General features: G+C 48.3%; 4 protein-coding genes across 4 annotated transcripts; 2 read left to right on the top strand and 2 right to left on the bottom strand.

Annotated features, from left to right (window-relative positions):
- Window positions 1-2,135: 2,135 nt before the first annotated feature.
- MAA_11594 (uncharacterized protein) lies at window positions 2,136-3,146 on the bottom strand (the record flags this gene model as incomplete). Its single annotated transcript, XM_011412509.1, has 2 exons — window positions 2,136-3,035; window positions 3,075-3,146. 2 exons carry the CDS (start codon window positions 3,144-3,146, stop codon window positions 2,136-2,138), a joined length of 972 nt encoding a protein of 323 aa, XP_011410811.1.
- A 761-nt stretch (window positions 3,147-3,907) lies between these two features.
- On the top strand, window positions 3,908-4,987 carry MAA_09439 (uncharacterized protein; the record flags this gene model as incomplete). Its single annotated transcript, XM_007827437.1, has 2 exons — window positions 3,908-4,109; window positions 4,167-4,987. The coding sequence occupies 2 exons, from the start codon at window positions 3,908-3,910 to the stop codon at window positions 4,985-4,987; spliced, it is 1,023 nt and encodes a 340-aa protein (XP_007825628.1).
- Window positions 4,988-5,281: 294 nt separating this feature from the next.
- MAA_09438 (Orotidine 5'-phosphate decarboxylase, active site protein) lies at window positions 5,282-6,169 on the bottom strand (the record flags this gene model as incomplete). The annotated part of the gene is made up of 1 exon (XM_007827436.1): window positions 5,282-6,169. The coding sequence occupies one exon, from the start codon at window positions 6,167-6,169 to the stop codon at window positions 5,282-5,284; it is 888 nt and encodes a 295-aa protein (XP_007825627.1).
- Window positions 6,170-9,304: 3,135 nt separating this feature from the next.
- MAA_09437 (uncharacterized protein) lies at window positions 9,305-11,243 on the top strand (the record flags this gene model as incomplete). Its single annotated transcript, XM_007827435.1, has 6 exons — window positions 9,305-9,854; window positions 9,902-9,983; window positions 10,041-10,435; window positions 10,491-10,567; window positions 10,619-10,717; window positions 10,770-11,243. 6 exons carry the CDS (start codon window positions 9,305-9,307, stop codon window positions 11,241-11,243), a joined length of 1,677 nt encoding a protein of 558 aa, XP_007825626.1.
- Window positions 11,244-13,601: the final 2,358 nt, after the last annotated feature.

Here is a 13,601-nt window from a genome sequence, read left to right as displayed (position 1 = left end):
CAGGGGTGATTTATGGCGAGATTTTCCTCGCTGCCTCATTGCTCTGTGCTACGTGCATGCAATTCTGCGTCATCTGGGTCTAGTGGTGGTCTGATGCCAGTGCTGCCGGATAAAAGAAATCGGTTGGATACTATCTGGACATCTACGCTCTGGTAAGCGTAGCCTGGTCCATTTCCTGCGTTTCTTCCTCCGCCGCGTCGGTTAAAACCCGCAAGGTACACGTTAGATCTGACATACTTGCAAGTAGAGCAAATTTTCGAAACCTTCCGAGTCACTCCCGAGTTGTGGTGGTGTCATGAATTGAGAAGTGTGTCAGTCTAAGTGGTCCGGCGCGTCTGCATGATGAGCGGAAAATGGTGAATAAGTGTATATTTATGTTGACATAAATGGCACACGGACTTATTCTGTGCTATGTCGTAATTCTCTAGGACAGTCATAGGGAAGGGAACCAGTTGACATATTCGCTTCCAAGGGCCGGTAATTATTCTACACTACATACATGCTTGCAGAACAAAATCCCTCGCCCCCATTTACATGATGTTTAGCGCCAAGACCCCTTCATTCATGCGTCAGACTCTAGACTATTATTAACAAGGGGAAAGTGGCTGGACTCGGCGCCACCTATCCCGTTGAGCGGCACAACAAATTACCATGAGCACACTCCGTATGCACCAGGGGACTGAGGCATTACGTTTTGCCTCGTACTGAATATAATATTTGCCAAAACAGGACGTCTTTGCCTTGCTTGAGTCTACATGCTACAATAAGGCTTGCCATCTCACAATCTTACAATGTCAACCATATTCATGACAAAAATGGCGCTGGCCCAACCGCAAAGCATGTATAAGTAGTCAAGTCCTCCAAACCAACCAACTCCCTATAATACACTTCCCGCCCTCTCCAAAACCTTGACCCACGAAAGATGTTGAGTTGATCCTCATGATTTTGGTCAAAACTGACGTCCATTACTAGATACAAGTACAGCTAGGTGACGTCTAGAGGTCTCGCACCTGGCTGATACTAACACTCGTCATCTGCCTCGGCATTGTCGTTCTTAGTGCAACCCCCCTGTTACACGGAAATGTGCCGGTTACACAAGGGCTACGGTCACGGGATTAGGGCAGAAGGCTCTCACCGACTTCTTGTACAAATAGACATCTTTGGTCCCTTAAGGCCTTGAGGAAAACCAAGGACCTTTGATACCAAAGACTGTTATTAGATGAATTGAGTAATTGCTCCAAGCTAGGCCCTTGTCACACCCCCTCAATACGAGTGGTGCCAGTAGGGCAGACACAATCTCCATCCAACTTGATGCCTCCATCGCCCACTATTTTATACAAGATGGGCGCAATACTGGGCGGTTTCAGGACCTATCATGAATCATGAATTCATGATCATGACCCCACTTATTAAGCCTAGAGTTGGTATAATGCAGAGTCATCTGGTTGACTCGCGGGATAGTTTAGCTCAGCGGGATATAAGAAGGGGTGAAGGACTAGTTGACATTTATGCACGGACTTGAAGGTGAAACCATGGCGAACGCGCCACGAGCTCAAAGCGAGGCACTCACAGGAATGGTTATGAGAGAGAAATGAGGCGAGAATTGACACTTTAAGCTGCGTGCTATGTATCGTTACTTGGACCAATCAGCGACCCTGATATCATTATATCAACACCCACTCCTGTCGCAAATATATTGCATGCTGTGAATGCTGCTGGATGCAAACATGGAGGTAATTTTGATAAACGTTTTCATCCCAATAGGCCTGAGGCTAGTCATGCGCTTCCCGTACACTAATTCACCGAATCGCCAAGATGAAACACCGACACCGACACTGCCTCTGCGCACCTCGGCCAGCATCAAGGTGTTGTTCCTCGTCCTGTGCTTTGATGCCACGAAAATAGCTCATGGGGCCTTGGAGTCAAACTGGCTTGGCTTACGTTGTCTGTGCCTTTTCAAAACGACGAGACCTCCCGAGCGTGTATGTATTCCGTTGACAGCAAGTGAGGTGACGGCGATTCATTCTGCGGCTTGTCCATTTTGTAGAATAGCATTTCATCATCAACACCCGCCCAAGACTCAATGTAAAGGCTTCTCGGGATACACAACACCGTCGCTTCACCGAGAGTGAAAGCTACCACGTCCGCTCTACATCCGCCGTCCACCATCGGATAACCAAGGCCCGTTTCTGGCCGGACGTCACCCCAGGCGCCATGACTTGCATGCTGCGTCTCACGCCAATCCCCAACATGTCCTGCACATGCTCCCTCGACACCTGGGCAAGGGAAAACACAAGGCACCGGATGGGATGATGCATGCCGAAATCAGCGCAGTACACGCCCTCCAACTCCATCAGAAAATCGAGCAGGAACGAGAACCCAGTCCCCGATTGCAAGTCCATCTTGAGCAGCTGGTAACAGACTCGCCAGAACTTGGCCAGAAAGGCGTGATGATAGACACGCTGCACGTCCTTGGAAGGCGTCGCCGCCGCCTTCCTCACCTTGTCCAACGCCAAGGGGTCACTTAGTTTCCACAAGAGTCGGAACATTCCCGGATTACCGTGACGGACCAAGATGCGTATCTCCTGATGAGCCTGTCGTACACCCTTCCTCACCTTCTTCCAGCTTCCGGCCTGCTTGTTCTTCCAAGCCGACCAGTATAAATCCGCTATCCTCTGCCAGCTCAGCCCGTGGTCCAACTTGGGCCGCATCAGATCCCACACTGTGAATTGCTCCACGGAGCGTCCGAATACGCCGAGAACAAATCCGTCAATCGAGTACTGCATCAGCTCTGGGGCTCGATGGACGCCGGGCCTGAGCATCCGGTTCGTCGTCGGACTGGGAAGGAGAGCAGCCGGTCTGAGCGGCGCGGTTTGCCGCTGTGAAGAGCGACCTGCGCGTTTTCTCGAGGCGGAAGACGACCCGTCCGCACGGGTTCGTGTATTCCGCGGCTTGTACGTGTCCAATGCCCATTTTTTCTTGATGTGGTTCTGGCATGAACTTTTCCTGCTCGCAATGAAAAGTACTAAGCGGCCCTGTACGTGTCATGCTTTCTTTGGGAGAGTGCTTCCTACGTGGCTCTGAATGCGTGTTCCTCCCTGAGTATTTGCACCAGGTGCTCCGTGTTCCTGGCTCGATTCAGCCATATTTCTGTGATGATTGGCCTCATTCGCCGCCAGTCTTGGTCAGTTGGCGACTGGCTGAATGGCAGCCGTCCTGTAGACATTCTGTTGCCAGCGCAGGCGACTTGCTCGTATACGGAGTTCTCTGTAGGATCCTTTACCCTCTTGAATAAAGACGAATTCGTGGTGGAGAGGCTGCTCTGTCTGTCAAGTTGGGCAAATTGCTTGATGGCTTGGAGGTGTAAACAGTAAGACGACTTCCCCGCTCTTCAGCAGCGTCTCAAGTACCAGACCAGACTTTATTGCATGGAAAGCCTTGTGCTCTCTTTCCGCCATCTGACGGCTGAAATGGTTCCCAAATCTGGACCGTGTCGCAGTCTCATCTGGTTCCTTTGCGTCCTTGACTGGCATGTGATTGGACGCCGCTCACCGTTCTAGTGGCGGAGCACCAAATGTCGCGAATGGAACATGCAAGTGATGCCGACAGGACGCCAGCGGCCGTGACATGATTGGATGCTCAAATTGCCGTGCATAATGAATGCCCAAACGGGCAGTGAGCGGATAGTAGGCAAGAGTTGAAGATGTGTTTGTAGGAGCAGTTTTCTGTCTATATAAGTCCTTCAACTCACCCTTAACATGTTGAGAATTTCTCCTTCTTGTGTCAAAGTCGTCGTCATCTGGTTCCATCAGCATTTTCCTCGTGACGAAAAAACTTATTCTTCCCGCTTATAAGTTACAAGCCCCAGTTACCTTTTTAAATACTTCCCACCATCAACTGGAACAACATGTCATCCCACGCTTCGTCCGCCAGCTCAGCCCTCGTGTCTCCATCCAAGCAGTCTGTCAAGGAAGAAGTGCAAGAGGTGGCAGCCGTCACAATCAAGGAAAGAAGCAACAGCAGCGTCACCATCTGCATCATTCGCGAGCAGGGCCTAGGTAGCCTCAAGAAAGCTTGCGCACATCATGCCGGACTATTCAAACGCGGGTGTAAGTAGAACAAAAACCGCAAAATGACACATCTTGTTTCTGACCGAGGTATTGTAGCGCCTCTCGTGTTTTTCACAACGGCAGAACTCCTGCAGGACACCATTGACGCCGTTGGGCTTTCGAGAGAGCGTCGCATATTGACGCTCCTTTTCAGCCCTGTTGTAGACGAAATCTCGTTTCATGTTCCATCGCACTTCAAGCAGCTCAAGATTCTCCGGTGTGTCAAACGCTCAGATGGAGGCAAGTTGCTTGTCCACGGGTCCTCGACCTACAACGACGTGCGTCTCGACAAGTGGCAGGCACATAAACACGGGCGCCATGAGCTCCTGGTTGGCTACAAGCACGGTGTTCGCATCAAAATAGCTGACATTGTCAATTTGCCCAACTGGTCACGGTGCCGTGGCGAGTTTGGGGACTCGGAAAAATCCCAGTTGCGCCAACATTTCGAGACTCTGTCCAAGGACAGCAACTGGGATAAGGTGAGGGGACCAGTTGCCGCCATCTTGGGCATCGTGGTCGGGACTGCGAAATTCACCGTCGCACTCGGCGGAGCAGTAGGCGGCATCCACGTTAAATATGCCTTTGGCTTGCACGCTCTGGAAATAGGGGCTGGCGGTGCCAAGTTTACTGTTGTCGCCACCGCCGCTGGACCTGCGGTTGCCCTCGGAGTCTTGGCCGCTGCAGCGGTTTATTTCGTGCCGTGGGAGCATCTCTTTGACTGGCTCCGGGGGGCTGTCAGCTGTGTCTGGGACAAGGCTTGTGAGATTTGGGAAAAGTTCAAAGACTGGGTCTTATGTCTGTTTACAAACACGTCTCCGAGGAAGCCTAGGCAAGTCCACGGCGGCATCCCCCGGGCCGGCAGATTTGCTCATAGCTAGATGAGAATTGCCAATATCTCACGGTTGAGTCGAGTGAGGACGGTTCGTTCTTGAACGGCACATTCAATATTGACAGGTGAAATGGAGAATGGCTCATTACACAGAAAACGATGAACGAGCGGGGTCCACGCGTGGACAAATATGGTGAGCGGCAGGTTTTCATCGTGAAATCCAGGTTCTTAATATAAGCCTATAGTTTTGGAATTATTGTATTTCATACCTGTCACAATTCATTACATAGTAGAGCAGAGTCAAGTCCTAGTCTTGATAGAGTATCCATCTCAAATCCAGCACCTACATCGAGATCCGAGCCTCATAGGCCGCCCAGCCCTCTTCCTGGTATTGCTTTGCAGCCTGGACACGATCCTCTGCGGAATAAATGCCTCTCCCAGCAATGATAAAATCGGATCCGCCCCCAACAGCCGCCGCGGGCGTTTGATACCGCTGGCCCAATACATTGCCCGATTTGCTGCCGTTGACGCCCGTCGTGAAGATGACGAAATCTTCGTCGGCCAAGCTGGGATCGAGCCCTGCAGGACCAAGGCTGCGCGTGGCCACGAAGCCCATCACCGCGCCGCCCATGCCCTTCCTTCTCGCAACGTCAACGCAGCGCTGGGTGTACTCACCAACAGCGAGGCTGCCGGCCGTTGTCATCTCGGCCAGCAAGAGCAAACCTCTCTCGCTACGGTACGGGAATGTCTCGTCGGAAATAACCTGCTCGAGTGCATCCACGACGCCATCACCCCCGAGAAGGCTTACATTCACAATATCTGCCCATTCGGAGATGCGGAGGGCGCCGCCGTGGTATTGCTTCTGTACAGTCGTCCCTATGTCGACGAATTTACGGTCTTCAAAGATGAGGAAGTCATGTTTTGCCGCAAGTTCCTTTAACCCGGAAACAGTCTTGTCACTGAAGTCATGGATAATATCGACATGGGTCTTGAAGACTGCGATGTAGGGTCCAAGCTCTGTTCGTAAAGGCCGGGTTAGCAAGTCAATGACGGAGCACGCGCACATGTGCTTACCATCAGCACATTTCAGAAGACTATCCGTGTCGGTAAAGTCGGCCGATATAATTAAATTTGACCTTTTGCTGTCCGCAATCCGGAACAGCTTCTTGGCGACAGGATGCGGATGGGAAGCGGCTCGGGCAGAATACGGTACGGTAGATTTGGAAGCCATGGGGAAAGAAGCAGGTTTTGTTTGGTTTTGTGTAGAGAAATGGTAGTGGACAAGACGTAGCAGGCCGGAGCACACCCTTTATATAAGTCCGTCTGGGTCCCTTTGTGTCACGCCGTCTTTAGTGCGTGTGTTTAAAGCCAAATTACATGGCTAACTATAAGCCGCTTGACCATGGTGCCTCATACGGATTGCTGAACAAACTTAGAGTTTAGCTAACCTTCCGACACTACATGGTAGCAAGTCACCCCAACAAGACCGGTGCCTTTCTTAGGGCAGAGGCCATTGTGTTGCGAAGCCTGCGATTCTCAGCAGAGCTGTCATGGACCCTTTCAAAATCTGATAGCAGAGGAGACTAGGTGGGAAATGGTTATCCCATCGTGTTTCACGGATAAAATTTTATACGGGCTGTATCTAATAATCTAGGACTGATGACGTCATGCTAAACTGAAGACAACGGCTCATAGTGACACCTTACTCTGCCTCTCATTTCCAGCTGTAACAAGGGATCAGTCAGGGCTTGGAGAAATAACTCAATTGATTTAATAGGAGTCTTTAGTATTCAAGATTCTTGGTTACCCTCGAGGCCTAGTTGACCAAAGAGCTCTATAAATACAAGAAGCCGATGAGGGCCTTCTGCTCTAGGTGCCGTGATCGTCGCCCTCGTGTATAAGTGTGAGTTCCTATCATGTCAAGTGCTATGTCCTGCTCACAAATTCAGTTCACATTTTTCCCTTCTGGATGACCCACTCACATGGATTCATTTAGGTAGTGGAGCAAGTTCCATAGTGTTGAAACCGCCGGAGATGTAGTAATATCTGGCGAGACGCAGTCAATCAACTACGTAGTCGCGTGCGCCCACAACGGAAAGCAAGTCACAATACACCCGAGGAAGCTTAGAGAACGGAGGGTGCATGTACAATACATACTAGGCTCTGTAATAAGGGCTTCTTCTTTTCAATGTAAAAGCCTCTCGTAACGGTGACGACGAGTTGCATGACGTAAAAGGGGGAACAAATATTGACATGTTCAGACCCTGAAAGTTTAGCCAGGTGTGGCATGATAAGGGGGGTTATAATTAATTAAAAGGGATTATTGTCTCATAGAATACCGAGGGGCTCGTAGAGCACTTATTCCAGGGGTTATTAGCTAATCAGATAAGAATAGATAAGTGCTACCTTTATTTACTATAAAATTAGCTAATAATAATTATACTAATAGCCTTATCAGGTATAATAGGTTATATTATACTTTTTATATTATATATTACCTGCTTAGTACTAGCTTTATTGCTTATAGCGTGTGGGGCAGAGCGTGGGGGGCAGAGGGGCCCCCACGAGCCCCTTAGTATTCCATGAGATAAGAAGTACACAAGGTAAAAAAAGTACTTAATAAGCTATTAAAAAATTCTTATTAATAAGTGTTACAACCCAGCCGCAGGCTGCAGTGTAGGTCGCAGAATAGGCCGACTATATAAGCTACCCCGCGGAGAGATAAGGCTTATATTAGAAAAATAGTCAGAGTATATAAGGTAATTATAAGAATTATCTTATAATTAGAATAATTATTATATAAGTTAATATAATTACCTTATAATTAGGATAACTTATAGTTAGAAATTACTCTTAGGAAAAAGTAACTGCCTTATATATAAGAACCCTAATTTCGCTCTATAAATAAACTTTAGCTTCTTAGCTTTTAATATAAATTATTATATTAAATAAGCTTTACTTATAACTCTTTAACTCTGATCACTTAGTTATAATTTATAACCTATTACTAAATATAATATCTAACTACTTAAATTAACTGCTCTAGTAGCTTTGCCAATATAAACTACAACTAGTTTATCCCTTAGGAACCTTAGCCGTTACAATAAGTCTGGTTATTATTAAAAAAATGACTACTCCCCTATAAATTATAATTGCTACCTATAATTATAAACTAAAAGCCCTCTTATTCGCAGAAAGGCCCCTGTATATAATCCCCTATCAGGTCACTCATGGCTAATCTTACAGTGGTTAGATTGCATGTTCAGGGACTTATCAAGCCACGTGGAGATAATATGCCCCTTGTAGATGTTTAAACACCTTGGAACCAATAGGGATACTGGAACCAGACAGCAACCCACTTCAGGTAGACGGCCAGTTCCGGTCTGTCGGACTGCGGCCTGTTCGCCACATGGGGTGCATGTGTAAGAATTATGGCTTATCGAAAAAAAAGACGCAAAATAGCGAACATGCTGCATCAATACAGCATCACGTTACGAGGGCAGCAGGTCAGCACTGTCTTTGGGGGTGGCACCTATTATTTGGAATCCGAGGATATCTGGAATTTCACCGAGTCAATCCGTAGTGCCACAAAAGTGGGCGGCGAATATTTCGTGTTGGGACTAGAATGAAAAATGGATTAATATTGATATAAAAACCCCTGTGCATAGCTCTTGTCAACTTTCTTTTATAGCGGAACTTGCAGGGGTTGGATTGTGATTCCAAATAAACTGGTCCGCAACACGAAGAAAATCGTTCAAGAAAAGGAGAGCTTCAGGGGCTCAAGAGCGCGGAGAAAGATGAATCTGGCTTCAAGGCGCCATGACGGCATTTCCGTATACATACAATAAGACAAAATAATGGATTACATGCCAATAATGTACGGGGATCATGACAGGGTAAAAGTCGCCAAGCATGTCTGCTGCGGCGAGACATCAGGCGCCTTGGGAATCACGGCAAGGGCCTAGGTCTCTCATTCAAGTCGCACTCGATCTTGCTCCTGCCCTTGTGCCGTCGTATATATAAGTCCTGTTGGAAGCACATGTGTTGAGAATTTCAAACAGCTCCAGCTTTACCAAGCCCTCTCTTTACAGGTAACAGCCTAGGCTATCCATATCCGTTATTGATCGAGTATATGTTTGCAATTCCTGCCAGTGTCATCGATCATCACAATGAAAGCCTATCCTTTGGTTGGAAAGGCTCTCTGGCTAGCCTTTTCTATCAGGCCGTCACTGACACTCAAGGTGCCGTATCAGGATGCATTGACTGTGGGACAAGGGTATAGTAACCGTACCATGTTGGGCCTAAACGTGCTAACGTCAGTAGGTATAATACCTTTCTTGGTCGAGGTCTAATTCACAAAGCCGTCATGACCTCCTCTACGGATGCAGCCACAAACACTGAGAAGAGATCCGAAGGACCTGGCAACCAGAACTCCACTGGCAACTTTAATTTCACAGAGCCAGGTCCAGTTATGCCTGGCGTGGACGTGGACGGATATTTTACGCCAACCACGCTAGAAGAGCTTGCAAAGATTATCGAGGAGGCCCAGGAAGATGAAGCTGACAAGGAAAAAAGAGACGGGGCCAAAAACATGATTTCTGACAAGAAAACGACCATGGAAGGATGCCAAGCCGAGATTCACTCACACATTGAGTTTGTGTCCGACTACACGTCGTACTTGAAGGCTCTTGGCGTAAATGCGGCTACAAGTATTTCAGGGTACGGTCAAGAGGCTTCTGTATCCGGCAGCTATCTTGATGAGTCGGCATTCTCTTCTAATTCCTTGACCTTTATTGCGTCAATAAGCATCAACAAACAGCGTCGAGTTTCCAACGAGCAGTTTACATTCAACACTAAGCTTTATGAGGACAGCGACAGACCATTTGCTACAAGATTTGGCAACCGCTGGATTAGAGGTACGTTGCTTCAGATATATGAAGACTTGAAGCTAACAGCATACTAGGCTTTGAGATGGGAGGCAAATTAATGGCTCGAATAATGCTCACCTTTGACGAAGCATCTGACAAGGAAGAAATCAAAGCCGCGTATGTCTTGAGAATACAAAGGCTACAAACTTAACAGGGACTAACTCATTTTTCTAGTGCCGAGGCCTCGTTGAGTTTCTGGGGGGTTTCAGGTCAACTCAGTACCGAGGTTAAAAGCAACATGGAAAAACTAAGCAAAAAGGCACAAGTAAAGGTCAAGATCTTTTATCAAGGCGACATCGGTAGACAACTACAAGGCCGGTCAGACTCCATGGACGAGAAAAACTCGGCCCAGCAAATATTTTCAACCGCCAAGACGTGGGCAGACACGTTTCTCGAAATGGCTTGTGCTCAGGACTACAGCTACCAAACTCTTCTTGATACGTATCCGAATATTGGCAACTTCCCCGAGAACCAATCGATTGCGCACTATACTACCGCGGGCGCTGTAGCCTACCAACTCCTGGGGGAGATGGTGAAGCATACGGAATTGCGGAAGACTCTACAACTGCGTAAGGCATCCCATCACTTCTGTTGACGCGATGGAAATATTGACCTTTATTCCAGGCGAAGCTTTGAGTCAAGCAGAGGACCGTGAGATCCAGCAGCACGAGATCAAATTGATCGATGCCCAAAAGACCTGGGTATGCCTCCAGTGAATCAACGTCTAAATTAATACTAATACAAGATGCTAGATTCGGGAGACTGCTTTAAGCCCAGACAATGCTATAGAAACAGTCCGACACCTTTTCTGGCTATCCGACCAGTATTACCAAAAATGGAAGCCATACTTGGTGAGTAAATCTGTCGTCGAATTTATCATCAGCGCTAACGCGAAACACTTAGACCAAGCAGTCTTCCCCGGTGGAGATCAAGGCGTTTAATCGCCTGGTATCGGAAAAGGACCCAGACACCAAGGACCCAACGACATATGACTGCAGCGGATGGTATGAATGGTACGGCAAAGGCGAGTGGACATGGTCCAAGCTCCGATTTTGCCTTCCGACGCACACAAATGTCTTCAGCTTGAGCGTGTTTCGAGAAAGGTCCCAGTATTTATGGGGATCGGCCTGGTACTACGAGAAGGTTCACTATCCTGCCGACGTGACGGTCAGAGTCACTTTGAAGAGAATCGACTCCAAGCCGCGCGTTTGGACGCTCACTTCAGGAATGACCAGGCGCTTGTCATTCAACGCGGTTTCCGAGGAGAGGCTGATGCCCGGACGGTACAAGGTTCAAGTCAACTTTTACCAGGATGGCCCGTACTGGGATGACTCGCCTATAGGCGAAGTAGCCGAGTTCGAATTCACGGCATCCTAGGCAAGCTGGCCAGGTTTACCTAACCTCTTTGTCGACGGAAAAGGGCTCGCAAAACGCTGTATCCGAATCGCTGGCTGCTACACAAGCTGCTTCAACGGGGTCCTGAAGATACAGGCTATTCAAGGAGTAGAACCATCCCGAGGCTGAGAGTGCGTGGGCCAAGGAATAGTACAACCACTACATTAGTTAGGTATTTCATTGATCTTTTGCATAATTTTGTAACTTTGGTTTGTCTCTTAGGGATTTCGTGTGAGAAGCTACTGTTGTCGGATAAAACTGCCTCTATTGATACAACAAGCAAACTTGGTACAATTTCCATTATTTATAACTACAAGGGAACGGCACTGCTTCGAAACTTAATAGCTCGGTTAGAGCTTCCGGGGGAATCTCTTACTCTCCTTGTGAAAAACTGCTTTATCCAAGTTGTACTCGACCCTGCTCGTGCCCTTGTAGCACCACACGGCTCTCTTTCGCGTTATTCCAGCCCATCCCCGCTTGGCATAGGGCGTGCTATTTGTGGAATTTGCGGACGCTTCCGGGACCCGGAGGGCGGCCAATGCAGGGGCAAAGACGGCGAGCTCATCTGGCCGCAAAAGTCGTAAAAGCCACCGTTATCTTGGACATGTTATTAGCGGGGGTAAATGATAATTTCTCTCCTCGGAAATAAATGGACAGGCGCGTCGATGGTGACCTTGAGATTGCTTTGCCAAGTGGTCCGCAACGCGGCATGGCATTTCCAGCAACCTGTCATGGTTCCGACGTGGCTGTGTCATAAACGGAGGCGCCGAGTTGCCGGGGTTCGGTTCAAGTTGGGTAGAGCGATAATTGGATGAGTGAGAATGTAATGTGGAGTTTACGTTGCCTTATGCTATTAATGGAAAGCTATCACGCCAAGATAAAAATGGCAGCTGCGTCTTATCGTTTCTGAAGAAATGCGTAATTCAACTAGTATTCATTCTGTAAGACGTGATTAGTAAAGATTGAATGCCAAAGCACTGCCAATTAAGGAGTTTTAGAACTTGTAGAAACAGACAGTAGGGCTCTGAAAAAGAAAAGATACCAAATGATAATAACATGCGAGTAATCACGCCGCTAAACTGGTATCGGTAGGATATAAACACGTAGGCGGTCATTATATAGGCAAAGAGAATAGGAAAGAGGATATCCATATTCCTCGCAACACATGAACAGATAAAGGCTCGCTATGAGAGAAGGTGATGTTGCGGATTTTGGAGAGAGGAGAAGATGGCTGAACCGTCATCATCGTTTACATGTGCTAATAGAGAGCCTATTTTAGTAAATGAGAATCGCCATCTCGGATTCAGGGTAGTTCTAGATGCAGAGGTCCGGAGACTAGAATGGCGTCCGAAAGCGAGCTAGGAAAAAAACAGTGAAGCTGGAAAATAACCGATCGACGCGCGTGGTCAATCAGCGAGGCACGACACTGATCACGTGATCACATGCAAGGCATTGCATAATCAAGAGGCATTTCCCTCCTGCAACCGTTTTCAACAACGGCGTGGCGTTGGTTTTGAAGACGATGCAGACGACAAAACAAGGGAAAACCAATCAAGAGGAATTGAGAAAAAAGAAGCATTTTTTGCTGCCGCGTAAGCTACTGAGCTGTTCCCTGTCCAGAAATTTTGCCAATTACTACCTCGGTAAATTTTCTTTCGAGGGTGGGTTAGGTGGGTTTCGGACTGTTGGGCTGGCGATGGAAATCTGACGACTTTTTAATCCCTTCCAGCAGTCCCGACCCCGGGGACAGAGTCTCATTGGCGGAACCGCCGTTGATGAAGACTGGGGAATGACGCTTCGCTTGCGAGCACGAGACGACCGAGTGCCGATGCCCTGTCGGGTGGAGAAAGATGTAACCATCGAGCAAAGTTTTGAGGCTGAACTAGTCATGGCAAGCTTTTTGACACTACCGTGGTATGCACATCTGATAATCATGGTTCGTCTGTCCTCGCCGATGGCGGGAGATGGTGTGGCTGATGATGAATGTAGGAACATTGAAGTCGAGGTTTCCCCATGTCCCCTCGGGACAGGTCCTACGACTGCATTGCTTCAAGCCGTCGTGATGCGAACAATCTTCCAGTCCTGTTCCTGCTCGTTGACGGCGTCTCCCGCCTCGTGACCCTGGGACCCTGTGGGTTCATACCCGTTGCATTGACAGACCGCAGTCCAAGACTTTAAACTCAATCTCCCCTGGTACTCCGTACGACAGCATCCTTGAAGATGAAATGGGTCAAAGAGCCGCTGTTACCCCATCAGCCCTACCGTCTAGCACCACAGAGTCAACGGAGGCCTGCAACTGCCGGCCGCTTGAATAATGCAGTCGGGTATCGGCGCCCCTTA

This window comes from Metarhizium robertsii (assembly GCF_000187425.2).
Source record: "Metarhizium robertsii ARSEF 23 chromosome Unknown MAA_Scf_10, whole genome shotgun sequence".
Classification (NCBI taxonomy): domain Eukaryota; kingdom Fungi; phylum Ascomycota; class Sordariomycetes; order Hypocreales; family Clavicipitaceae; genus Metarhizium; species Metarhizium robertsii.
This window is presented reverse-complemented; position numbering and strand designations above follow the sequence as displayed.